General features: G+C 38.4%; 3 protein-coding genes across 3 annotated transcripts in view; 2 read left to right on the top strand and 1 right to left on the bottom strand.

Moving 5' to 3' along the window:
• The window catches only part of ttc6 (tetratricopeptide repeat domain 6), a gene marked incomplete at its 5' end in the record, with an annotated part of 33,575 nt that extends 23,164 nt beyond the window's left edge, over positions 1-10,411 (top strand). The window contains 5 exons of the mRNA XM_084394168.1: positions 1,126-1,336; positions 3,699-3,851; positions 5,127-5,300; positions 5,416-5,641; positions 9,342-10,411. Coding sequence (XP_084250294.1) covers positions 1,126-1,336; positions 3,699-3,851; positions 5,127-5,300; positions 5,416-5,641; positions 9,342-9,472 — 895 coding nt within the window. The 3' untranslated portion in view covers positions 9,473-10,411. The remainder of the gene's footprint in view (positions 1-1,125; positions 1,337-3,698; positions 3,852-5,126; positions 5,301-5,415; positions 5,642-9,341) is intronic.
• An 8,914-nt stretch (positions 10,412-19,325) lies between these two features.
• Positions 19,326-21,605, top strand: sstr1a (somatostatin receptor 1a). Its single transcript, XM_084392863.1, has one exon. The coding sequence runs from the start codon at positions 20,221-20,223 to the stop codon at positions 21,322-21,324; it is 1,104 nt and encodes a 367-aa protein (XP_084248989.1). The 5' UTR covers positions 19,326-20,220; the 3' UTR covers positions 21,325-21,605.
• A 2,860-nt stretch (positions 21,606-24,465) lies between these two features.
• On the bottom strand, positions 24,466-26,073 carry clec14a (C-type lectin domain containing 14A). Its single transcript, XM_084392649.1, has one exon. The coding sequence runs from the start codon at positions 25,973-25,975 to the stop codon at positions 24,839-24,841; it is 1,137 nt and encodes a 378-aa protein (XP_084248775.1). The 5' UTR covers positions 25,976-26,073; the 3' UTR covers positions 24,466-24,838.
• Positions 26,074-27,524: the final 1,451 nt, after the last annotated feature.

The raw sequence follows: 27,524 nt of genomic DNA, 5'->3' as shown, positions 1-27,524 counted from the left end.
TGAAAATTCCCAGAATTTTGCAACCCTACTTGTGATGCCTTGAACGAGTCTCAGATGAAAGTCTTGATGGTTCAATAGTTCAAGTAGCGGTGGAGATATAAATATGTTAGTTCTATTTTAAATATATTTTAAAATGTCATTTATTAAAGTTGAATTTTCAGCATCATTTCTCCAGTCTTCACTGTCACATGATCCTTCAGAAATCATTCTAATATGATGATTTGCTTGATTTGCTACTCAAGAAACATTTATTTTTATTATCAATGTTGAAAACAGTTGTGCTGCTTTTTGCGGACCCAAACTGTTGAATACAAGTTATTTATTATTTATCATCTTTAAATAATAAAATTATTTATTATCTTTATTATTAAATCAAAATAACTTTTCAGAGGAGAATATTTGTATTTGTCTTCTTTTTTGCATGAGTGTGAGTGGAAGAACACTCTAAGGACTACAACATTTATTGGTGTCCTGAAATCTCGTTTGACATTTATGAATATTTATTGATGCTCTCTGTGTACTGTTCCAGTTATCGTGCAGATCTGCTTTTAAATGGTGAATTCAGAGCATATCTATTATTTTTATTGATCAACACTCAAAAGTTGCTGTGCTTCCAGAATGCATTTAGACCTACTTCTATCAGATTAACAGCCTATGACAGACAGGACATCTCATCTCTGTTCAGGGACTATAAAATGTAAAATATCTTACTTATTAGTAGCTCACTGACAAGACAAAACATTGCTCTCTGAAAGATTCAGTCATTTCTTAAAAAAAAAAGAAGAAAGTTTTCAGATCCATAGGAGTCGACATTTGCACATTTTCACTGACTGAAAAGAGCACTCTCTAATAAATGGCTCTTCACAAGATCAATACAGAAAAGCGGCAATTGCAGGGTGGGATTTTTTTTTTATCTTTTAAACTGTGACTTCTGGATGAATTCAATGCTTACAATGGGAATGGTGCACCGCTTGTTTGAAAAGGTATGAAAGCCTTTCGAGCTATTAGAGAGGCAGTTTTTACAGACTGTTCAAGGCAAAGTTCATAATTAAACAGACAACTAATATCCATGTGCAAACAGAATTAGGACACATCATTAATCTGCTTCCTTTCTCTGTTTTCAAGGCTCGGCCAGCTACAAGAAGCTGTGGATGCTTACAGCAAAGCTATAAGACTTGATCCCTTCTTGCAGGATTCTCATGTGGGCAGAGGCAAAGTTTTCATGGATTATGGGGACAATAACAGCAGTAAAAAAGCCCAGAGGGACTTCCTCTTAGCCCTGCATCTCAATCCACTCTGCTTGAGTGCCCGCATTTGCCTGGCATACAACTTGCAGGTAGTGTAAAAATAATTGCCTTGCTGCTTTTTATTTCTCACAGGTTGATCTTTCAGAGCTTAACTGACTTAGAGATGTTCCCAACTGTACCTAGTTATATTCATGCTTCACCTAAAATTCCTTAGGAGAAATAAAAAACCTAAAATGAATGTGGATAGCATAGCTCTGATAATTTGGTCTTGGGAGAATCTGAGATCACTGAATTTTGACTGCAGACTTTTATATCCTGGCAAATGTGAGAACAGTTGTGGTCTCTTCTGAATCTTTAGAGAAGACACATATACAAGATTACTGTTTCTCCCAGCTGGAGAAACATCTTAGAAGCAGGAGATTTAAGCAGTCTCCTTTTAATGTCATTTAGTCTTTGTGACACGACTGAGATAGTAGAGAAATTTTATTTGTGATTCATGTATGGGCAACATAAAACATTTGCATGGTACTGCTAATGCATTATAAATTAAGCGTAAGCGTCAGTTCTGGCAGGCCAGGTAGTCAAGATGCTGCTGACGCTATTGGCCAACAACACGGTCTCATCAGCTGATTCTGCTCAGCTGAGATGCATCAGCTGTTTTGCATCAGTGCATCAGCTGTTCAACTCCCCTCGCTGCTAATGGCTACGATAAAAACAGGGCGCCCTCTTTAAACAGATTCAGTTCGCTCCTAACTGCTGATGCTAGCTTCTTTGCAGCCCGCCACCTCCCCAGCTTCTCCTTGTGTATAACGTGGCATTTGCTTTTCTGTCATCGTTGCTGCTCTGTTCATAGGGGGAATAGTTCAGCTCTCCCAGTCCCTATGCTGCTGCTGTCCTCTGACTCTCTGCTATTTCATGGTGCTCATGAAAGGTCAGAGGACTCCCTGAACAGAGCCATACCGCCAAAAATTTAATTCAGATTTATCAACTTGAATTGCAATTTATTCAATAAAAATTTCCTAAATCATTTTTATTGTCATGTGTGACTTAATGGACCTGACAGAAAGTGCATACTGTATGTTGCAGTTGAATTTAGTTGTGTGCAAGGATCAGGCATTAATATTTTTATCTTCTCAGATGCAAATTACATTATGCTGGATTTATTATTATAAAGCTTATCCCGAGCTTACTTGATGAAATGGGCAGGTCATTATATTTCTGAAACTGAAATCTTGTTTTGTTCTGTCTGCTGCATATTGTGATTTCATGTCACAGGGTTCCCACAGGTCCTTGAAATCCTTAAAAGTTTGTGAATCTGAAAATAAGATTTCAAGGCCCTGGAAAGTTTTTGAAAATAAACATACAGGTCCTTGAAAGTGCTTGAATTTATTTTCTGCAAGAACTTTGCTGTAAAACATTCCATATTATTTGCTCCTGTCCACTAATGTGTTATTTCGCCAACACTTCGTGGCCTATGCATACTAGCTTGCTTGATTTACGTTAGTTATGGGCATTTACACGTTACGTTAAGTGTTTCCCGCGTGAGTTCGTGTTGTACGTTGCCATGACGTTCACGTGCGCAAAACTGTAACAATGTATCTTACAAGGTAACATGATGTAACCTTGCTCTCACTTGAAATGTGTCCCCACGTTAAGATCCTACACATCCTTGAATTTGAGGGTTTTGGACCTGGAAAGTTCTTGAAAGGACCTTGAATTTGAAGTTAACCAAGGTGTGGGAACCCTGTTCATAAATAATTTTATTATAAAATTTTGGCTTATGGCTTGTAATACACATAATTTCAGCTGGCAACCACCGGGTCAAAAATATGCCTATTATGAAAAGAATGCTGAATCACAAGAAAGTAATCATAACTGACAATAAATTATTGACAACATCATTATTTATTTTAAAATTGATCAGTTACAGAACTATTAAAATATTTTGCACAATCATTCCATGGTCTACTTCAAAGCTTGAAATCTAAATAACAAACCATTTTATATTATAAACATCTTCTTAAGCATCTATGCTTAATAAATCCTATCTGTAACCTTGGAAATCTTAATCTCTACAAGTCTCCCGAGGCATGGCTTCTCCTCTATTAAATCTTACACAAAAGAAGACCTTTGTTTGACTCATCTGGCATGTTTGGCATCTTTAATCTGTATGCACCGTCTCTGACTTTGTTGTTCAATTCTCATTTAAAAATCAAACCTTTCTCTATTAAATGTGGAAGTACTAATGCCCAGAGACAAACCACAGAAGATTAGGTTAACAGTAGGATATAAACAAGGATATATCTGATTCCTATTGGTATTCATCCTGGTCCTCATTATCTGTGTCTCTTCTCTGTGCGTCTGAGAGAAAGGTATCTTCCAGACAGCCTGTTGCCTCTCAAGTCTATTGATTTCCACTAAGCCATGTCAATATCTTGTCCTCTGCGGCAGGTTTTGGGATTCTTCCAGAGAGCCTGGAATCAGTTCACTGTGGCTGTAGAGGTAAACCCTAAAAACTGGGCTGCGTATGAAGGCAGAGCTGTCACCAGTCTACAGATGGACAACATGTTTGCAGCCCTACAGGATATAAACTGTGCTATAAAGGTTGTTTTGGAGAATGATTTCTTCCTGTATGTTTTTTTTATTTATTTTTAGCTCTGTTATAGTGTATTTATATATATATATATATATACAGTATATATATATTCAGCAAGGATGCAAAAAGTGACAGAAAAGACATACAGTATATAATGTTTATAATGTTACAAATTATTTCTATGTCAAATAAATGCTCTTTTTAAGTTTCTATTCATCAAAGAATCCTGAAAATTTTTTATCATGGTTTCCACAAAAATATGAAGCAACATTGATAATAATTAGGAATGTTTCTTGAGCAGCAAATCAAATGATTTCTAACGGATCATGTGACACTGAAGACTGGAGTAATGATGCTGAAAATTCAGCTTTGCTGTCACAGGAATAAATTACATTTTTGAAATGTAAATTCACAATATTACTGTTTTTACTGTATTTTTTAATCAAATAGTTGGTGAGCATAAGACTTCTTTCAAAAACAGTCACAAATCTTACCAACCCTAAACGTTTTGAATGGTATATATAAATGTCTTAGGCACATTCGTATTTACACCCCCCAAATAAATTGTTTTAAGCCAGTTATTTATATCTTTTGCTGTAGTGTGTCGGTAGGAAATATCAGTTTACATTTCCAAATATTCCTTTTTGCCATTAAATGTAATAATCCAGAGATATTTTTGTATGTACAAGGAGCCTGACTCCAGCCGGTGCTCCACAGGGAGATCTGATCTCACTGATCTCTCATCGAGTCCATCTGGGATTACATGAAGAAACAGACAAAAACTGAGACCGCTAAATCCAGAAGAACTGCAACAACGGCTTTAAGACACTTGAAGAAACCTTCCTGCAAAGCTCCCCAAAAACTATGTGCAAGTGTAACGAGGACAAAGGCTGTTTCAAACACAAAGGGTGGTCACACCAAATATTGATTTGATTTAGTTAACAGAATTTTTTACAAAAGTGCCTAAACTTCTGTACTGTAGCTTTGCAGGAAGGTTTCTTCAAGGTTCTTGAAGACGTTGCCCCAGATCTTTTAGATTTAGTCTGTCTCAGTTTTTTCACAGACGGACTCGATGATGGTGATATAAATAAAGATATAAATAACTGGCTTAGACCTTTATTTTGGTGAAAATACTAACGTGCCTAAGACTTTTGCAAAAATACTGTATATTTATTTATTTATTTTTTACAAAAATGTCTTGGCCATTTTAATGTCTTGGCCAATTAATTTTAAATTTTTTAGTTAATTATTTCTTTAATTCCTCTTTTCTTTGACCTTTCTAGTGTAACCCTCTCGCAGAACAGCTCTTCACAAACCGAGGTCTGATCCAACAGTTCATGGGGAATAAATCTAATGCCATGAAGGACTACCAGACCGCCATCAGCCTCAACCCGGGATATGCCCTCGCTTACTTCAACGCTGCCAACCTCTTCTTTTACAACGGACAGTTTGAGCAGGTAAAACCCGAGGCAGTTCACTACTGACACACTATTCTCTTGAGACTCTCTAGGCGAGAGCCACTGAGATATTTAGTGAGACTGTTTTTTTTTTTTTTTTTTTTCTGGGACACAGGCATGTGAGTTCTACAGCCGAGCTTTTGAGCTGGATCCCTCAGATGAGTCTGTCATCCTGAACCGAGCCATCACTCACGCTCTGTTGCGGAAGGTCACAGAATCCCTGCAGGATTTCAATGAGGCTCTCTGCCTTAACCCGCAATCTGCACATGCCTACTTTAACAGAGCCAACCTATACTGCTCTCTCAGACAGTTCCAATCAGCCGAGAGGGACCTTACACAAGGTGAGCTGTAGGAGGTTGAGCTCACTGCCACTTTCTACCATATTCTAGACACTCATTCATCATTATGTCCCCTCAAGTCGACTTAATCCCCTGATATACTTCAAGCGAAATTGAAGATGAACTGGTGTGACATAGTTTTGAACAAAATCAGGGCAAAACTCATTTTGTTTGAAGTTTGTTTAGTTAGAAAAAGCTTGCCAAAGTGAACTTTCAGAAAAAGTTCACTTCGGCTGGTAAACACCTTCAAACTACCAATGGTTCATGGCGATTACGTAATTGGTGGGTGTGGTTCTGTGGCTCCACCTTCTTTGACATGGAAACCTTGTCCGGTTCATTCTTCGGTTCAGTCCATCGAGGTCAAATACAAGTAAAAACACGAACGCACTGGAGAGACGCTTTTATAGTACAAATTGAAGTAATTCAAACTGGAAGCGACACTGACACTTTTTTCATGTTTTATACTGTAAAGCTGCTTGCTTCAAAGCAATCTATTATATAAATGACCGTGACTTCAATTAAGTGCTCAATTGCAGAGCTTGTGCAGACATAGCCACGTGGTTATGTTCATATTCTTTCTTAATTGCTGTCATTTTTGTTGTGTGTGGGTTTTTTTATTATTGAGAGGAAAGCATGCAGCACATATTTACATATTCATCGAAACGCCGCTGTCAGCAGCGTGGGCGATGTCAGGATGTTTGATAACAGTATACTGCTGCTCAGGTATTCCAAACTTCTTTTTTACCCCTAAGCGAAGAATGAAAAATAACTTTGGTGTAAGTATATCAGGGCCTTTATAATGTCAGTCAAAGAATTTTTGCACCAAAAACTAGTTTCTCATTAACTCATTAGCGCGTTTTTGTCCAATAGTATGAAACAGACTTTGCTTGTTCATTAATATTCATTGCAGAGACAAAAACCTATCCAACTTTTTAATCATATTCTTATTTGTATTTCAAGCTGACTTGGAAATGCTAACCTTATACCAACTAATTTGCTACTATGCAGATATTATTGATTCTCTGAGCTGGGTGTTTCTCATCACCCCTACGAATACTGAAGGTCACATTAATCTTGTAGCTTGTCGAGAGAGAGCAGGGCCAAAGGCTGAACTACTGTATTGTGTTTCTTGATGTTATGGACGTATATTCAGAAGTGGCCAAAAGTGATGTCCGGAGGGGATATTTGCAAATGATTTACTTTTAATGACACTTCAGGTTCTAATAAGCAATTCAAATATGAAGAGTTTGTTATTGGGAAAAAGAATACACTTCACTTGGTTAAAAGGGTTAGTTCACCCCAAAATTAAATTTCTGTAATTTCTGGTCACCCTCATGTCGTTTTACGTGTGTGTGTATGTGTGAGAGAGTGTGAACTACCATTAAAAAGTTTGGGGATGTTTCTGAAAGCAAAGCAACGTAGTGAAATTCAAATAGTATATCTTTTTTTTATATATTAATTATAGATTGAATATTCGTGCACACCCCTGCTGACACTCTGCTCTGGTGCATCAACTCAAGCACTCCGTGGTAATCACGGGTAAACTGTCTGACCAGTCCAACGCTATCTCACGACCAATTCGTACGAATTCGTACGAATGATAAAAAGTTGGCTAATTCGTACGACCTCACTCGTACGAATTTGTACGATTTGTCTATGGGTAGGTTTAGGGGCGGGGTCAGGAGTAGGTCATTCGTATGAATTCATACGAATTGGCCAATTCGTAAAATATGTACGATTTTGAAAAAACTAATTCGTACGAGTCAGGTCGTATGAATTCGTACGAATAAGCCACACGCAAGAATTTGTACGTTTTCCCGTGAGATCGGGCTCGACCAGTCAGGTGTTTGTCATGAGAAGTATATACCACAAAACAGCTATGGTTTACAGACAGTTATAAGAGTTGATGTTACAAATACATCTTTTGAATATACTTTGTAAACTCATTGTCCCTTTAGCTTGGAGAAGTTTATTTTCCCTATTCAATAAGTTTTCTCAATTGTTTTGTTTATTGGTCTAATTCTGGTCTCTCTTTCTAATAAACCTTGCATTGGGTTAGCCACTCAATTAATTATCTTGTGCTTTTGTTGCATTGATACGGAGTTATCACAAACTAAGACTGTTTAGTTGTGCTATCTTACAATCAATATATAGTAAGTGTAAGGTGTCGCCGATATAACGGTTAAACTTGAAGTGACAATGAGGTCTTAAAATGTATGGAAGGGGTCTTAAAGGTATTACATTTTCAATGATTCCTGTTGTAAGGATGGTCCACTGAAGGCAAGTTTTGTAGAGAACCCAAGTGCAGTTTATTTACAGAACGTGATCAAACGTAAAACAAAAGGCATGACGTGGACATGATGCTTACCAATAGTGGTAACAGGAAACGATACTTGACAAAGACACATGGGAAACATGAGGGTTTAAATACACAAGGACTAATGACTACACAAGGGAACAATGAACCAATGACAACACACAACACGTGGGTGAATCACATGACTGACATTAAACTTGAAACAAAACCAAATCGTGACACCTGTATATACCCTGTTATTCTTATTTAATGCTTCCTTGCTGAATGAAAGTTTTAATTTCTTGTGAAAATTTTTTACTGACCCCAAATTTTTAAATGGTAATGCATATGTTCTTTTCAGTGCTTATCATGTTTATCAATGATAGTGCTTATCATTATCAGTAATCATTCAGTGCTTCAGTTGCATCAGTGATTCAGTTGCATTGTGTGTGTGTGTGTGTGTGTGTGTGTGTGTGTGTGTGTGTGTGTGTGTGTGTGTGTGTGTGTGTGTGTGTGTGTGTGTGTGTGTGTGTGTGTGTGTGTGTGTGTCTGAGACTGTGTGTGTGTGTGAGGCAGATGGATGCTATCAGCGCACACCTTCACACACGAGAGGACTAGAGCAGGATGGGTGTGAACACATGGCTGCCTCAGAAAAAAACAATGAAAACAAATGCAGCAGCCATGTCCCTTTACTTCTGTATAACAAGAGACAGGTGGTTACTATGGTTACAGTGTAAACTAATTATAGATTTCCTCTTGGCAGGCTGCATATTTATGTAGTCGAACGCAAGGATGTGCAAGCATTTCTGATGAAAAACCAGAGGTTCTTAGAGTCCATTCCTAATTCCCTCTGTCTGCGGCTGAAACAGGTGGGATATTAGGAAACAGATGGCCCTCGGTATCTAATGAGTGTGTTCTCTGTGAATGGAGTAATCACTTGCTATTTCAGCATGCCGTTTCAAACAGTATAATTTAGTTAGCTGTAAATAGACACATTGAACACTTATCCTGTAAGCCCTAAAAATGAGTTTTTATATATTATCTCACTCGAATCAAGGCCATTGAAGCAAAATAACATCTGTAAAGGTACCAGCCGAGTAATGGTAATTTATGCTAATGGCGATGGCAAATTGCTCGCAAATTGTCCCTCTTGTGTGAACTAAAAAGTTTCGCTCTCTTTTGCCTGATGTTTCAGTCTTGAATAAACACTGTGTGTTGTGCGGTAGCCTAATATTAATGTCAGTCTCTGTGTGAGAAGAATAAAGCAGAGAGACTGAACAAAGATGTTGTGGTGAAGACAACACAAATGATGGTACACCTCTGTAAACAGGAGACAGGTTGATAAAAGCTGAGAGTGTTATTTTGCTCTAACACATCTCTCTCTGTGTGTGTGTGTGTTTCTTGAAGCTCTAGTGCTGCAGCCTGGAGATGCTCTTCTCTATAAGCTTCGGGCTGATGTCCGGGGTCGTCTGGGGTGGACGGAGCAGGCGCTCGAGGACTACAGGAACGCAGTGGAACTTCAGAACTCGGAGTCGTAAATGTTTACATTTATGAGCTAATGCAACACATTTTTGTCTTAACTTAATTTCATTGCATGCAATCAGTTTAAATTTTTAAAATAAGAGTTTGTGAAACTACATAAAAAACATACTGGCCATAACTGAAGGTGTGGAAATCCATCATCCAGCCATGTATTATAATACTAAACTAAAACATAATTATTTCTTTATTTCTTGTTGTACTCCAGAGAAATATCAATAGTAAATATTTTGTAAAAAGCCAAAATAATAGTCTTGTTTTTAATAATTTTCTGGTATTAAATTAATTTTAATACTTTATTTCATTGCATTAAAAATATTACTCTGTTTAATTAATATTTTTGGAGTGAATAAGACATTTACATTTATTGCTGCAGTTATTAAAACTTTAACCTCTGTTTTATGCACAAACTTGTTATAATTAATAGATGCACTACTGTTCAAAAGTTTGTGGTCGGTAAGATTTTTTTTCTAAAAAACGTGTCTTAAGCTGACTAAGGTTGCATTTATTTGATCAAAAATAAAGTAAAAATGGTAATATTGTGAAATATTGTTAAAAAAAATTCCCACAGCCATTACTCCAGTCTTCAGTGTCACATGATCCTTCAGAAATCATTCTGATCTGCTGATTTGGTGTACAAATATTAATTACTTTTACTTTTTTATTAATTAAAAGTATTCATTTATTTTAAAAAAAAAAATCTTTTGAATGGTATAATTTCCTGATGGCATAAAGATATTATTGTTGTTAGATGTACAATCATGGTCAAAAATATTAACACCCTTGGTAAATATGAACAAAGAAAATCTCTTTATGAAATAAATGTTTTCTCCAAAACACATTGGCCACAATTAATGGCCCCCTTTTATTAAATACTTTTTTCAACCTCCTTTTTCCAAGATAACAGCTCTGAGTCTTCTCCTATAATGCCTGATGAGTTTGGAGAACACCTGACAGGAGATCAGAGACCATTCCTCCAAACAGAATCTCTCCAGATCCTTCAGATTCCCAGATCCATGTTGGCGCTTCTTCTCTTCAGTTCACTCCACTCATTTTCTACAGGGTTCAGTTAAGGGAACTGGGACGGCCATTGCAGAAGTTTCATTTTGTGCTCAGTTACCCATTTTTGTGTTGATTTTGATGTTTGGTTTGGATCATTGTCCTGATGGAAGATCCAACCACGGCCCATTATCAGATTTCCAGCAGAGGCCGTCAGGTTGATTTTTTTTTTTTTTTTTTTTTTTTATCTGTTGGTATTTTCTAGAATCCATAATATCATGTATCTGAACAAGATGTCCAGGACCTCCAGCAAAAAAATAAGCCCACAACATTAAAGATCCAGCAGTATATTTAACCGTGGGCATCGGGTACTTTTTATCCCTGTTGCACCACACTCATCGTGTGGGTTTACTGGCAAAAGCTCTTTTTTTAGTTTCATCCAACCATAAAACCAGGTCCCTTTTGAAGTTCCAGTCGTGTCTGACAACTAAATATGCTGGAGTTTGTTCTTGGATGAGCGAGGAGGATTTTTCTTGAAACCCTCCAAACAGTTTGAGGTGATGTAGGGGTTGTTTGAATGTTTTTTTTTTTTTAGGCTTTCTGACCCCGAGACTCAACTAATCTCTGCAATTATCCATCTGTGATCCTTGGAGGGTCTTTGGCCACTCAAACTCTCCTCCTCACCGTGCATTAGGATGATATAAACACGTCCTCTTCCAGGCAGATTCGTAACATCTTTAGTTGATTGGAACTTCTTAATTATTGCCCTGATGGTGGAAATGGGGATTTTCAGTGCTTTAGCTATTTTCTTTCAGCCACTTTCTATTTTGTGAAGCTCGACAATCTTTTGCTGCACATCACAACTACATTCTTTGGTTTTACTCATTGTGATGGATGATTCAGGGAATTTGGCCTTCAGTCATGGCTAGACAATTTCATAATCCTAGTCACCCTGGTGTACTAACATTTTTAAATCTGAATTGGAATATACTTAAGAGATAGTTTACTCATAATAATTTCTAGGGGTGCCAATAATTGTGGCCAACGTGTTTTGGAGAAAAACATTTATTTAATAATGTGACTTTTTCCCCCAATTTAAATTGTTTTACATCAATGAAATGTTAGATTTTTTGGCGAATGTTTTGAATAAAAGTCCAAAAGGATAAACAATGCAGATTTACCAAGAGTGCCAATAACTGACCATGACTGTATGTAAGCTAAGGTTTTGGACTGCATAAGAGCTGCGTTTCGTTTTGTTTAGTACCTGCAGATTCTCATTCATCTCAGTAGCAGATGGTCAGCTGGTTCATGCAGCTCAAAAGTAAACAACCTTCATGGACTTCATGCAGTTCAGGGGCCTGTTTCAATAAGGAGGTTTAACCAACTCTGAGTTAAAACTTGAACTCTGAGTTGACTTACCCTGAGATGGGAAACTCTGAGTTTTCGGTTACAGAACAGCTGAAATGAGTTAGTTCAATCAACTCTGAGTTAACTGACTCTGAGTTAAGCGCGTGCACCACAACTATAAAAAGCCATTATCAATGGAGCGCAGATATTATGAGTCACCATGGCAACAGCGCCAGACAAAAAGAGGAATTACTGTTATACAGTGTTGGGTGTAATTAATTACGAAGTAATCTAAATATTGTGATTTAATTAAAGGGATAACTCTTAATTCTTCTGTAATTTAAAATAAAATCTGATGTAATTACATTAAATAGGCTACTGCATAGACTATAGAACAATTCTGTAAAACAATAGTGGATTTAACATACATTTTTAAAAGGTATATTTTTTATATATTTTTTTATATATTTTCTCCCTCTACACACTTTGGTCAATTCAAGAATAGTTCATGCAATTGTATATTGTTTATTTGAAAGCATTAAAAGTGCAGTTTCTTGTCTCTCCTTGTATTGTTCAAGTGGTTGAGGTTGATATGGGATTTAGTAATTAGTAATAAGTAGACCAATACTTTCTAAAGATAGTAATTATTACATTAATCTAATTACATTGTTGAAAATAACATTAATAACTATTTTAGAGTAACTTGCCCAACTGTTATAATATCTGAGGTGAAACTGGAAGAACAGTATGTTATTCAACCTAATTTTAATTTTCATGTGGAGCAATCCTGCAGGCATTAAAAGAACATGGCAGCAGCTGAAAATTAAATATAAAAACATAATTCAATCAGGTAAGGCTTGAGCATAATCATGAAGGCTACCTGACTTCACAAACATTTGACATATTAAATAACTAAATAGCATCCAGTGTCTAGCAGTGCAGCAGCATTTTTGGTTGAGGGAATTCCTGGACTTCATCAGAGCCAGTCACTCCCGAAGAGCCAAGGGCCTTCATAAAATGTAAGAGGTTTACATATGTGTTCTTTTTTAGATAGGCTATTTTTGATATTTCCATTTATTTTACTTTGAGGTTGGGTTTTTTGTTGGTCCCAACATATTCTGATGGTAATATCTGTCTTTTGGAGCCTCCTGTCCCAACAGAACCCCTGGCAGTTGTAAGTACCAGAAATGATGACAAATAGTGTTATAAAGTGCACTCGACCAAATGCTCATCTTCACAGGACGATGAGGATAAATAGTTTCTGCTGCCACAGAGAGGCCTAAGAGGTAATGTTAATATTATGTGTCTACACATCAAACAATCTACACATTCACATTTTTTCACATTTTTATGTGGATAATCTAAGTTTAAATCTAAGTATAAACGGGTATTCTTATCTCTCCCCCCGCCCCCAGAGTGTGGAAGAACAGCAGGAGGACGGTCCATCAACTTCTGTTGCACAGATGAACAGTTCAGTGATTTCCAGTAAATGCCACAGTTTAATTCTGTAGAATTTGTTTAGAACTGCATTATGTTACTCTAATCTACTACTGTATTTTCAGTTGCCAGTTAAGGAGTTATATAGACTTCATCTTATAAAAAAAATTGAAAAAAACTGCAGTAAAAATAGCAATATTTTATTTATTAATAAAAGATTAATTTTATTAATAAAAATGTACTGAAAGAATGAATGAGGTGTTTAAACACCGCTTCCCCTTTAAAAAAGGGGAGGAGACCGATAGAAACTCTGGGTTTACCGAAGAAAACCTGCTCCCGACCAGGTTAGGTTCACAGAGTAAGTTACCATGGTAACTGACTCTGAGTATAAGTTACCTCTCTTTCAGAAACGGGCTTGACTTACTCTGCTTTCTCAGGTTTAACATACCTCCCATTCTGAAACAGAAAACTCAGAGTTTCCCTCATTTCAGGGTTAACATACTCAGAGTTTTCACTTAACCTCCTTTCTGAAACAGGCCCCTGGTCTCTGGTCAAACATCTACTATAATATAATGATTTTTTGCCGATTTACATGTTTGCGAATGCTTTCATTTAATCAGAATACATTTGATCATCAATTGAGTGAGATGCTTTTTTCCCCTCAAGAGTTGGAGTCAGAAGTTTGACTAAATTATTAGCAGAAGTTTAATACTTAGAATTTAGAACAAACTCTAACTAGAATTCTACATATTTATTAAGTGACAAACAATAGGAAACAATGATTAATCAGTTGATTTATTAATTCACTGACTATAGTTAAATCAAAGTTGTACCTAATTAAGGTCCGAACAGCTGTATCCGATGTCTGAAATCCCTATTTGAAGCACTCAGGTCACCTTATATGACACTCGGCAGAAACGCTGGTCTTAACTAGACGGGAAGAAAGAAAACACCTGCTGAATGATCTGGCTCCTCTCCAGTTCAGAGAGAGAGAGAGAGATGGAGAGAGGCTCAGAGAGAAGAGTGTGAAGACAGCCATCTGCTCCTCACATGTTGTGCTCTGACTGAGCTCATTACATTTCAAGGACAACACAAGTCTCCATCTGTGAGGAAAAAATGAGGTATCACTCAAATTCTCACAAAAGTGTTTCAGAATTTTGCAATCTCGTCCTATTTTCAAGGTATTTTGAAATGGAGTGTCTTGGGAGTGAAAAGGGTCAAATTATTCCAGCGTGAAATGGTTATTTAACATGTCTTACAAGGTGTCTTCCTTTACGAATAGAATCCAGTTGACCATTAACTTTGCTTTCAAGCGACATCTATGTTTTCTTGCAGATCAGACGGATGACGAATTGTTTGTGTTCCTCATTTGTAAGTCACTGTGGATAAAAGCATCTGCTAAATGAATAAATCTAAATGTTTGCTCACAGCTGATGATTAAATATCCCAAAATTCCATTGACCTTTGAAGAATTTACTGTAATTTAAAGTTACGCCCACTCAAATTAGGCATCTTTAATGCAATGCAAACATTGTTTTTAAGAACTAAAATTAATAATTGGTTATTTAATTAATTTTTAATTATATACACAAACACACTCACCAGCCACTTTATAGAGGGTTTTCACGACGCGTCATCAATCCGGAAGTCGGCCATTTTGGAGGCACTGAACGTAAACAGTGCCATTGAACTGAACGGACTCGCAAATTTAGCTGATTATTGCTTCTGAAAAATGGTCAAGTTTTGGTCTGTACTCATCGGTCGCACCGAGAAAAAACATTTCTAGTTCTATAGACTGCCGAAAGTTAAAGAGAAGAGTGCAAAAAACTGATGAAAGATGGCGTTTGTGGTTGAGAGAGGCACAGCATCAGCCACATGTGTAAATGAAGCGTTAACTATGGCTAAAATGTTGACGTAAAATAGTTAACTATGGGTACATACACACTGTCAATCCGATTATCTTTGTATCCGATTGGAATATGATCTAAAATGATGTCCACACTGTATTGCAACTGTTCAGGTCCGATTTGTGTGTCCACGCAGCTCTTTGACAACACGGCAATGATGTTGCGTTGATGGAGGGGTTTGCATTTGCAATATAAATGTTTTCTTATTTAAATTTTACAATATGGAGATGTGTAGCCGCTGCGCTGGACTACTGCGTCTCGAGCTGCAGAACTGTAGGAGGCTGGTACTGTGTGCACAACTCTTTTTCCGCGCCGGTTTCAAAATACTTTTCAAAAATAATAATTTTCTGCTTGTCCGGCACTTTGCATCAACACAGCCTTGTTTCGGCAGCGACTTTCAGCATGTTCCCTAATATAACAACGTCTGATGTTTACATTTTACGTGGCGTGAGAAAGTCACATAAACCACTCGAAAGAGCGTTCAGACTGGTGGATTTCCTGGTATGTGATTTGAATAGGATATTAAACCACATATGGATGTAGCTTGAAACGGATTTCATGTGCTTTTTATTTGGACTGACAATCTGAACGTAGCCAATGTCGAAATAGAAGTAAGGACTAGTTGGAGAAGCTAGCTCGTTCAGATCTTTACCACATATTACCTTAAGTTTGTCAAAATGTTGAGCTCTTTCCTGCTTTAAGTCCTTCTCTATATGATTTCGCAGCTTCCATGTGTTGTTCCCGTGGTTTAGACATCAGAAATTAGTGTAACAATGTGTTCAGTAGTACATAAACAGTGCAATCCATGCTGTTGTTTACATCCGAGTACCTCCAATATGGCCGCGCATCCGGGTAACTGACCAAATCGTGACGTAGGTGAAAACCCTCTATTAGGTACACCTGTTCACAACTGCTCATTAACGCAAATATCTAAGCCAATCACATGGCAGCAACTTAATGCATTTAGACATGGTCAAGACGACCTGCTGAAGTTCAAACTGAGCGTCAGAATGGGGAAGAAAGGTGATTTAAGTGACTCTAATGGCGCTTTTCCACTGCATGGTACGGTTCGGCTCGGTACGGTTCGACTCGGCGCGGAACGGTTCGGCTCGCTTCGCTTTTCTACTGCGTGGTACGACTTGACTCGGTACGGCACGGTTCGGTTCGCTTTAGCTCGGTTGCTTTTCCACTGCAGTTAGTACCGCTTCAAAGTGGGTGAATGGGTTATATCGTTATAGCCGAATCATTCGAATACATCCGAATCGTTAGCCTAGTTGCCGTCACTACTGCCATGACATCATCATATTAAATGCGAATTTTTCATTTCGTGTTTCCCCATCCACTCCTCGGCAACCAACGAGAGGAATGTCTGCACCTCGTCCACAGACCACGATTCAGCCATTTCTTTTTTTGAAGTTTATACTTTTTTTATTTTTTTTTTTTATTTTTTTTTAAGCAAATACTTTTAAAACAGGCGCTACAGTGTTGGCTGTTGTCTACTGGCTATTTAAATCTAGCGGGTTTAGTGTCTCGTGTCGTAAATACAATGACGCTGACGAAGTGATGATTCTGTCTGACCAATCAGTGATCTGCAGTGTTTTCACGTCACATTTTAGTATCGGTACGGTACGCTTGGAACCTCAACAGAGGTGGTACCATTTAAAGCGAGCCGTACCGTACCATGCAGTGGAAATGCGCCATAAGTGAGCCATACCATACCATGCAGTGGAAAAGCGCCAAAGCGTGCCGTACCAAACCGAGCCGTACCGTACCATGCAGTGGAAAAGCGCCATAAACGTGGCATGGTTGTTGGTGCCAGATGGGCTGGTCTGAGTATTTCAGAAACTACTGATCTACTGGGACTTTCATGCACAACCATCTCTAGGGTTTACAGAGACTGGTCTGAAAAAGAGGAAATATCCAGTGATTGGCAGTTCTGTGGGCGAAAAGGCCTTGTTGAGGTCAGAGGAGAATGACCAGACTGGTTCAAGGCAAGGCAAGGCACTTTTATTTCTAGAGCACATTTAAAACAGCCACTGCTGACCAAAGTGCTGGGCAATCACTTCAGACAATAAAATACATAAATACAAAAACACACAGGAACACACACAAATTCATAAAATTACATTGAACCAAAAGCCAGAGAGAAAAAAAAATAAGTCTTTAGTGAGGATTTAAAGCTATCAACATTGGAAGACAGCCTTAAGTGTTCCGGCAAATCATTCCACAGACGTGGAGCAGCAACCGAAAAGGCACGCTCACCCTTTAACGTCAGTCTATATTGTGGCACAGTCAGCATCAGTTTGTTTGAAGACCTTAAGCGCCTAGAACATTTCTGGTGGAGAAGAAGATCTGTAATGTAGTGAGGAGCCTGGCCATTTAACCCCTTATACACATACAACAAAACCTTCAACTTAGCGCGGTATTCGACTGGCAACCAATGAAGCGAAGCAAGAACAGGCGAAATATGTTCCCTAGCGTTTTGTACCAATTGTAGGCGGGATAAGGAGGACTTAGCCACACCAAGGTACAGTGAGTTACAGTAATCCAGCCTGGAGGAATCTTTTACTGTTAAAAACGTTTTCATCCTGACCAGGACTATAGGGATCACATCACTCCTATTTTGGAGTCCTTACACTAGCTCCCTGTCAGGTTTCGTGTTGATTTTAAAATTCTCATGCTTACTTATAAGGCTTTGCATGGTCTTGCTCCTCAATATTTGTCAGAACTCTTAATCCCCTACATCCCAACCCGCGTTGTAATGGTGTAATGGTGTCAGGGATCTCCGCTCCTTCGAAGCTGGTCCTTCAACTGTCCCGCCAACTCGTTTAAGATCTATGGGTGATGGGGCTTTCTCTTCATTTTCTCCAAAACTATGGAACTCTCTGCCCTCTGAGATTAGGCAAGCAGAATCTGTGTTTTTAAAGCTTCCCTCAAAATGTACTTTTTTAGGGTAGCTTTTATTTGATTACTTCTATTTTTTCTTTACCATTTACTTATGGAATTTATTTGATAAATTTTTTTTTTTGTATTGTATATTTGAATGTACTTCTCTTTTATGAATGCTTTTATATTGGTGTATTTCTCTTTTATTTTTTCTTATTTTTGTGAAGCGCTATAGAAAATAAAATGTATTATTATTATTATAACAGTAACTCATCAACCGAGGTCTGCAGAAGAGCATCTCTGAACTAGCAACACGTCCAACCTTCAAGCAGATGGACTACAACAACAGAAGATACACCACTGCCACTGCTGAGAACGGGAAACTGAGCCTACAAATGCACAGGCTCACCAAAATTGGACAGTAGAAGACTGGAAAAAAAGTTTCCTGGTCTGATGAGTCTCGATTTCTGATGTGACAATTTAGATGATAGGTCAGAATTTGGCTTAAACAACATGAAAGCATGGATCCACCCTGACTGTATCAATGGTTCAGGCTGCTGGTGGTTTAATGGTGTCAGGGATACTTTCTTGGCACACTTTGGGCCCATAACAATTGAGCACCGTATAAACTCAACAGCCTACCTGAGTATTGTTGCTGACCATGTCCATCCCTCTGTCTCATCTTCTGAGGGCTACTTCCAGCAGGATAACATGACATGTCACAAAGCTCAAATCATCTCAAACTGGTTTCTTGAACATGACAATGAGTTCACTAAACTCAAGTGGCCTCCAAATATAAAAAATGAAAATCCACATAGCCTATTACACGTCACTTCACTTCTAAGGATTTGCAGTACAGAGAAAAATATATATAAATATTGAGAAAAGTGTCATATACACATTCAGAGTTGATGTTATGTGGATCTGAAACTGTTTTTTCCCCTCTAGTCCCTCGAAAAGCATTCAGTTTCACTGCAGCTGGATTATTTTCTTTAGATCTGGATCCATCACTAGGTGGTGCCAGAAATAAGCACAGATAAGCTGCTTCTTCACACTCAGATTGCTTTGTTGTTATTTTAAGGCATGTTGTGCAGTATAGGAAGAGTGTAAAGAATATGGCAACAATCACAAAAGATGCCCATATCAGGGTTCCCTTGAATAACTCCAGACTCAAAATACTGAGCCTTTCATTTATTCAGTGGACCTTTTGTAAAACCTCTTGCTTTGTCATATAAGATTAACAATGTGTTTTATTCAATTTTGGAGGGAAGGGGCATTAAGACGAGCTATGAATTTTAAACTACTAGTGTGGAAACTAAGCCTTCCTGTTCTTTTGACACTGTAAACAGAGCATTAACTGCAGTCTGTCTGCACTGGGAAAGAAAATTGGCTACAAATTTCAATCCGAAATTGCTAGTAAATTTCACTTATAATTACAAAGTTTTGGCAAGTAACAATATTAAACATGAAATTTTCTTGTAAGACATAATCCTTTTTTTTTTTTTTTTTTTTTTTTTATTGGGTGTGTGACTGCATGAGCATAGGTTGGGTTTCTAATAAATATTATCCTAAACATAAATATACACAGTTATTTCCAGGGTGCTCTGAACAGTTCCGTTACAGTGTTAAGAACATGCCAGTTCAGGAAATCTCCTTATTCTCCGACCAAAACGATCAGTTAAAAATAAAATGTATTTATTTTTATTTTTTTTACATTTGAAGATGTTACTAATAATAATAAAACGAAGACAAAAAGAAGAAGAAGAAGAAAAGTTCGTTCCAACTATACTAATAAACATATAAGCTATCAGTGATTTTTTAATTCAACTTAGACAACAGGAAAGACAAAAGATTGTTTGAATAGGCCTATTGGAAATGACTTCTTCTTTTCTTTTTTTAATCATTATGCATTTATATGGACATTGAAAAGATGGCCTAGATGTCGTCAGGAAACTATTTTTGTTTCTCAGACACGCTGTCAAACACACCAGCAGCCGATGGCGTCATGTTACACGCGTGACGTCTGTGTGGATGTGGAGTAACTGTCCATGGTGCTGAAACCGCCGCAGCGTCGGGATGCGCGTTCCGGAGTCGCGAGGCATCAATGTGCGCATCTTTTGAGCTCGTGTTTCTATACTTTACATCCATAGAAGACTCAAAGCAGTGTCGGAATGCTGCCCAACGACACCTTCAAGAACCTGGAGGATGGTTTATATCTGTTAAACTCCTCCAGCAACGAGACGCATAACGCGGATTCTCACGGCAGCAGCGCGATCTTCATCTCCTTCATCTATTCCGTGGTGTGTCTGGTGGGACTCTGTGGGAACTCGATGGTGATTTATGTGATCTTTAGGTATGCAAAGATGAAAACTGCGACGAACATCTACATTTTGAACTTGGCGATCGCGGATGAGTTACTCATGTTAAGTGTGCCCTTTTTAGTCACCTCTTCTTTACTTCATCACTGGCCCTTTGGTTCGCTCCTGTGTCGTTTGGTTTTAAGTGTTGATGCCATTAACATGTTCACCAGCATCTATTGTCTCACCGTGTTGAGTATTGATCGCTACATCTCCGTGGTGCATCCCATCAAAGCCGCCCGGTACCGGAGACCCACCATCGCCAAAATGGTCAACTTAGGAGTCTGGATGTTCTCCATCCTGGTCATCCTACCCATCATCATCTTCTCCACCACTGCGCCCAACTCTGACGGATCGGTGGCTTGCAACATGCAGATGCCTGAGCCCGAGCGTCAGTGGATGGCTGTGTTTGTGATATACGCCTTTCTGATGGGCTTTCTCTTCCCTGTCATTGCCATATGCATGTGCTACATCCTCATCATAGTGAAGATGCGGGTGGTCGCGTTGAAAGCGGGCTGGCAGCAGCGCAAAAAGTCCGAGAGGAAGATCACACTGATGGTGATGATGGTGGTGACAGTGTTCGTGATCTGCTGGATGCCTTTTCACATCGTGCAGCTGGTGAGCGTGTTCGTCCAGCAGCACAATGCCACTCTCAGTCAGCTGGCTGTGATTTTGGGATATGCCAACAGCTGTGCCAACCCCATACTGTACGGATTCCTGTCGGACAACTTCAGACGCTCCTTCCAGAGGATTTTATGCCTCCGATGGTGGGAAAACGCCACGGAGGAGCCCATAGATTACTATGCCACGGCTCTGAAGAGTCGAGGGTACAGTGTGGATGACTTTCAGCCGGACAATCTGGAATCGGACAGCACGTACAGGAATGGCACCTGCACATCCAGAACTACAACTATGTAGGATTCTGTATTGCAGCATGAAACTTTTGTTATCTGTTGTCATTGCAGTATGTGTTTTTATTTGTTATTGGTCAGACTTTATAATAACTTTCATTATTGACATTATTAGATCACATAATGCTTAATCAGAAGTTAATGTGCATTTGAATGCGCATGAAATTTCAGTTAAACATTCAGGGGTCGGGAACCGTTTTTGACCAAAGAGCCATTTTTGTTTATCCTGGTTAATGCATTTTTCCAGCCAATATAGCCTATACATATATATGTATATATATGTGTGTGTGTGTGTGTGTGTGTGTGTGTGTGTGTGTGTGTGTGTGTGTGTTTATATATATATATATACCATTTCAATAATAGTACATTTATTAGGTCCATAGACAACAAACAAATATGCAACAAACAATAAACAAGTTGCAATATGGAATTAATTGTGCAGGGCTTTCACTGTGAGTTTGAGTTACCACCTGAGTCGTATAAATCCTCTTCTTCACTGTGAGTGAGTGAGAGAGAGAAGAACAACGCGCAGTGCTTACATCGACTACGTGAATACTCACCAAGGTGGGCGTTTTGACACATTCTGTGGGTAGGCTACTTGTCCATGTTCGGCTCGGAGCGCGCGCAGAAATCATTCTGTCAGTAGCAGAAATGTCTCTTGGCACAGCACCAGTTTCAATAAAATGATATGTTTCAGTCCAGTCACTAAAAGCCTATTTTTACATTTTCGCTGCTATTCTAAAAATTGTTTTCACCTTTACCACAAACAAGTTAGCTGCTTGAATCTGAGTGCAGGAGCTCTATATGACCCCACCGAACACGCACTTTGGCCCGTAGGCTACTGCCTACAACTTGAAATATATTATTAGCCTATTCTAAACTTTTCTTTTCATTAACTTCGGTAGGTAGCCTACAACATAGTTGTAATTGGTTGCTTTTTCTGCAGAAAGCTGATCTCTATTGATGTGTCCATTTTTTTTTATTGGTAAAGGGTGGCTCACGAGCCGTAGGTTCCCGACCGCTGCATATGTTGACTTATTAATGGAAGCTATTAGAAAGTAGGCTATGTCGATATAAAAATAATATGTGACGCTCAGATAAAAAAAAAAAGAAAAGAAAAGAAATATCCACAGCCAAATATTTAGATGCTGTTTAAAATGGAATAAAACGGAGGGGGCAGTCTTGCACTCTCAGTGTATTAGCCTATGTGATAAAACCTGATTTGTATTTTCTGAAGGATAGGATAGCCTACTTGTGCTCGCAAAGCAGGAGCAAAACAATGCTACAGTTTCCGGGTTTTATGTTTTGGTTCTGTTTAATGAAATCAGAGCCGCTTCGCTTTGTCATGACACTCAGCCAAAAGTATGCAAATATATGAAAGAAAGAAGACCAATCAAAATGCAGTATGCAAATATGACGTCACCGCAGTCAGTGAAGTTTTGAGTGTACAGTTCTATCAGTGTTGGTCAGTGAACGTTTTTCAACATTTAATGTTAATGTTATTTTTTGTTGTTGTTAAATAAGTGTTAAGTTGACCCCCCAAAAAAGGACTACACTTTTTTATATATATGGCACAGGTTCATTGTAGAATATTCTATTTCAAGTGAAACCGTTGAATGAGAAGGTTTGGAAAGTTTACTAAACCTAAATGTTAAGTGTTTGACTGTAAGCCTGATCCTGACAGTGAAGGTGAGATCTGATCTGAAGCCTGTGAGAAACGTTTCCATTGCTGTACTTCTGTTTGTGCCTCTGAAGGGAATATGTCTAATACAAGGCTGATCCTTAGTGTAATTCATTTCACCCACAATGTGTAGCCTATATTTATTCAATTATGCTTTTGAATTGTGAAATATTAACAAAACCTCACCATGATCATAGTTTACAGAAAAAGGTGATATAGCCTACTTAGCCCCTACCTGTTTCACCTTTTCAAAAATATTAATTATTATAGCCTATTTTCTTTGTTAAAGGTGCACTCAATACCTTTTCTCTTAATAAAGAATAAAGACAAGAATAGTACTTTTTACAAATATATTTTAAATGATTAAAGAATGATAATTTTTTTTAAAGTTATCAGTAGGCTATAGACTCAAGCCCATTTCCATTTTGCTCACAAACCAAAAAATGCTGTCTGCGTCCGAAATCGCATAGCCTACCATAGCCTATAAGTAGGCAGGCTACTTATTTATTTTGAATAAGTAATTACTTAGCGACTACTAAAAAGTAGCCTATATTCTCTGTAGTATGGGTGTGTGTGTAGCTTAGTATTAATGTAATCTGGACGTATTACATTCGCCATGTTCATTTGCGTCAATTCACTGCCATTCATAATAAATCCTCTCCCGTGGCCTCATGGGATAGTAAAGTGTATTATTGTATATGCACACTTCAGAATCTCGCCAGAAGTAGTAGGTCTTCCGGGTACTTTTTAACTACTCTTTTATAAGTAGGCTACTGTGAATTCGGACTTACTTCTTTTGTCACATACTGTTTTTCGCCTACTACATAGAGAAGTATGCGGTTTCGGATGCAACCACTGAGTGCTCCATTAAAGCTGCTGCAAGTGATTTCAGCGCCCCTAGCGGCACTAAACGGAATTGAACAATATTAACCCGACTCACGAACTCACGCCACAGCCACGCCAGTGGTCGGATTCTTGCTTGCTGTTTACAGGTAGTCACAGAAACAAATGTGATCTCTCAGGACACCTATTTCAGCTCAATCTGTCAGGAAATAGAGACATTTACGTGTGGTATTACATCAGCTTAAACGTCCATTTATTTATATAACTCCTCAGGTAAAAAGGCACATGTAAAACTTTCATGTTGTGAAACATAACAGTAATATTTAATGAGAAAACAGATCCAATGACAATTTTATCACAATATCTTCAGTAACGCTTTAAAAATAAGGTTCCATTTGTTAACATGACAAATACTTTATTCAAATTGGTTAATGGTAATTTCAACATTTACTAATACACTATTCAAAACAAAATATGTATTTATTAATATTTTTCAATGGACCTGAGCTAAGATGAATAACAATGATTTTTATTAACATTATGTAACAAATGTATTGCTCATCTTTAGTTAATGTTAGTTATGTATGTGTTCGTGTGATTAAATGAACAGAGACAACATCAAAACTGGATGAAAAGCCGTGAACCGCTTTTAATCTTCTTACCACATCTTCTACAGTTCTTACATCTCCACAGGTGCATTCAAATATCAGCTATGAAAGAGTAAACAAAGACAGAGTATGCTTCTCATAAATCTAATTACCAACTATGTGGCCTTGATAGGATTAATCCATATCAACATAAAGACCCTGATTTCAACCGTGAGAGTAAAACAGACGGAATGGCAAATGAAATTTAAAGGCAGAAATTATACAGCGCTCTTCTGCCTCTAGACCACACACCTGAAAGTTCTGAGAGAGGAATATCTTCCAGTAAGCACCCTCCATGGTCTAGAGGTGTCACATTGAATTATCTTGCACATTTGCACAGTCTTTTCCACTTAAGTTTCCTCTTTTTCATTCACCTTCTCCATGGAGCTGGATCCATTCAGAGCCACAGCCTCCGCCTTCCTCTGGGACAGTTTTGTGGACCTCCTCCTGATGCAGCCTTTCACGATGGCCGCTACGATTACCAGCAGCACGATGAAAATCAGCAGCGCTATAATCACAGGTACTATGACATTTGAAACGTCTCCAGCGCTCTCCTCAGCGTGTACATCTGTCTCATTCGTTCTGACATCTTCAGGCAGAGACGTAGGTTGAGTCAGCACAGATTTGCCCCTGTTAATGTTTGAATAATCATTGCTTTTCAGATCAGTGGTGGGCGGCTTTGATCCATCACAATCATCCTTGTCATTGACCAAACATGCACATTTGTAGGAGCCTTCTGTGTTCAGGCATCTGTGTGTGCATGGTTTGGATTCTTCGCATTCGTTTACATCCACACAGCTTCCGGATGCATCCCTCCTGTAGCCTTTTTTGCACTCCAGGCAGAGTTGCAATATATCCATGTTTTTGTTGTCGAACACAGTCCAAACTAGATCTTTTGAGCATTTTAATGTGAAACTGGCACCAGAACCACAACGGACATAACATGTGTCCGTATCATTTGAGTAGTCGATTATGTCATGTGTGCCAAGTATTTGGGGTCGATGGCACGTCACCGTAACGTTTCGTTTACAAATGAAAGGATGTTCCTGTTTGCAGGTGGCATCGAAAAACCCATTGCTTGTTGCAGCAGTTTTACCATATTTCACTGAAAGCAGCCCACAACGAATATCTGTGCAAGTATATAAAGGTTCTGTGTTCCACATTTTAACGTCAGACTGAGAGCTGTTGTCCACCGTCCAGTAGAATCCTTTAAGAGGCAAATCTTTTCTAAAACAGACACCTTTATACCTCTTTAGTCCAATCCAGAACGACGTGGCAGTTTTGTTATTCTTGTCCCAGATTGTTTTCAGAATCTTTTCCATTTCCTTTTCTTTCGGAATGTTGGTCAGGAAACTTCCAGGTAGGCAGTGACTCTGAGCAGCATCGAATGAGAGTTTGTTCAAATGAACAGTGTAGGATGATTCAGGCAAGCAACATGCCATGTTGAGAAAGCTCATAAGATATAATCCTGCTGTCCAGAATTCCATGTCTAGACCTCCCTGCCTGAATGCTCTCTGGCTGGAACTAAATGACAATGTCTGCTTTTTCCCCTGGCTTTCTTAGCTGCCCTAGTGAGGCCCTCCCAAGACAACAAGCACAGGAAGTCTGTTCAGCCTTGATAGAGCCTTTCACTTCCTCTTGGGTGGTGGTGGTGGTGCTGAAGCAAAACAATCGCAACTATGAACAAAATTGGTTGCTGGTGAAACTAAAGCTTCCATAATACACAATCCCACTTCCAGACTCCCACAGTAGAGTGATAGATGAGCTCAGGCCAAAAGGAAAAATCTATGTTCCTTGGCACAGGTCTGATAAACTGTTCGTTCATCCACACCCATCACCTTCTTGAGGGCTTTAGGTTTCAGTAGCTTGGAAACATCACAACTATCTAGCCTAGCAGGCTGTTTGTGCCGCATAGAGATAAGTGCAACATTGAACAAGGACTTTTCCTATTTGTTTAACTTGCTTATTGTGTCTGTAACAGGATCCTTTGACAAAGCAGCTCTGGGAAAAAAATTCCCGGAAGCATTGCTCATTGCATTAGGGAATGCTCTTTACAGTAGTACTATACCTTTGTTTACATGTCGCACTCAACACTGTCAGATTCAAATGTGTGTTGATTGACCTCAGCGTGTGTTTTCAAGAACTCACATGGGACTAATGCGGTGTTGAATGTCCCATGACTAACACAGTATTATTCTGTCCTTCCAACAGGCCGCTTCGTGAAAGACCAGCAGATGCTTCCTGGAGGAAATGTCAATGAATAGCAGGAAGTGAGGGTTGCAGGAGCACTTGATTTTCTGTTCTACAATCTGGAGCGTCAGAGAGGTGGGGAATAAGGACAGGAAATGAAATTATGGGTAACAGGAAAACCAGTATGCCAAGACAGAGCAAAGAACAAAAAGTTGAACTAAAGGTGGTAGACAATACAGGTGTTTTGGGAGAGCTCTGCTGTTTTGTGGGCCAACAATTAACAATCAAACCAACTTTTTAAAAATAATTATTCTGTTGCTTTTTTAAGTTAATATTTTTACTAGTTATTCCGCCTACTAACCACCTTTAAAAAAAAACCTAGCAACGCCTTAACAACAGCATAGCAATGAGCAAGCAGCGATTAAGGGGCCAACTAGAGGCCAAGATTAAGGGGCCAACCAGCTAAAAATCAAGGCAGACCAAAAGCAAAAATTAATGAAGACATTTGGAGACATTTTAAGCAAAATTGTTGAACGCCCATAAATACTACAATCACTTGTAATGTGACATAATTGCTTATTACCTTTGACCCATACATTTGACCAAAATGTCAAATCGTTCCAGAGATACAGCTTTAGATGCAGTTTGGCATTATCCCAGTTTTGTCTATTGGCACTGAAATGGACTGAAAATGATCTATTATAATCAGTTTCATTATAAAAGGCATGCTGCATCGAAATCTAAAGAGACTAGTGTCATGATTTTTGTTCAAAACTGTTAAAAAAACATTAAAAATATTTTTTTGACCTAGTGATCTTCTGATCACTAGGTGACACTGTGGCGAAA

The sequence above is a fragment of the Rutilus rutilus genome (assembly GCF_951802725.1).
Source record: "Rutilus rutilus genome assembly, chromosome: 21".
In the NCBI taxonomy this organism is placed as follows: domain Eukaryota; kingdom Metazoa; phylum Chordata; class Actinopteri; order Cypriniformes; family Leuciscidae; genus Rutilus; species Rutilus rutilus.
Note: the sequence above shows the minus strand (reverse complement) of the source record. Positions and strands in the feature narration are given on the sequence as shown.

What these genes read in the sequence shown, in the direction of transcription:
- sstr1a (XM_084392863.1), top strand. Translation starts at nt 20,221, where the DNA reads ATGCTGCCCAACGACACCTTCAAGAACCTGGAGGATGGTTTATATCTG.
- clec14a (XM_084392649.1), bottom strand. Translation starts at nt 25,975, where the DNA reads ATGGAATTCTGGACAGCAGGATTATATCTTATGAGCTTTCTCAACATG.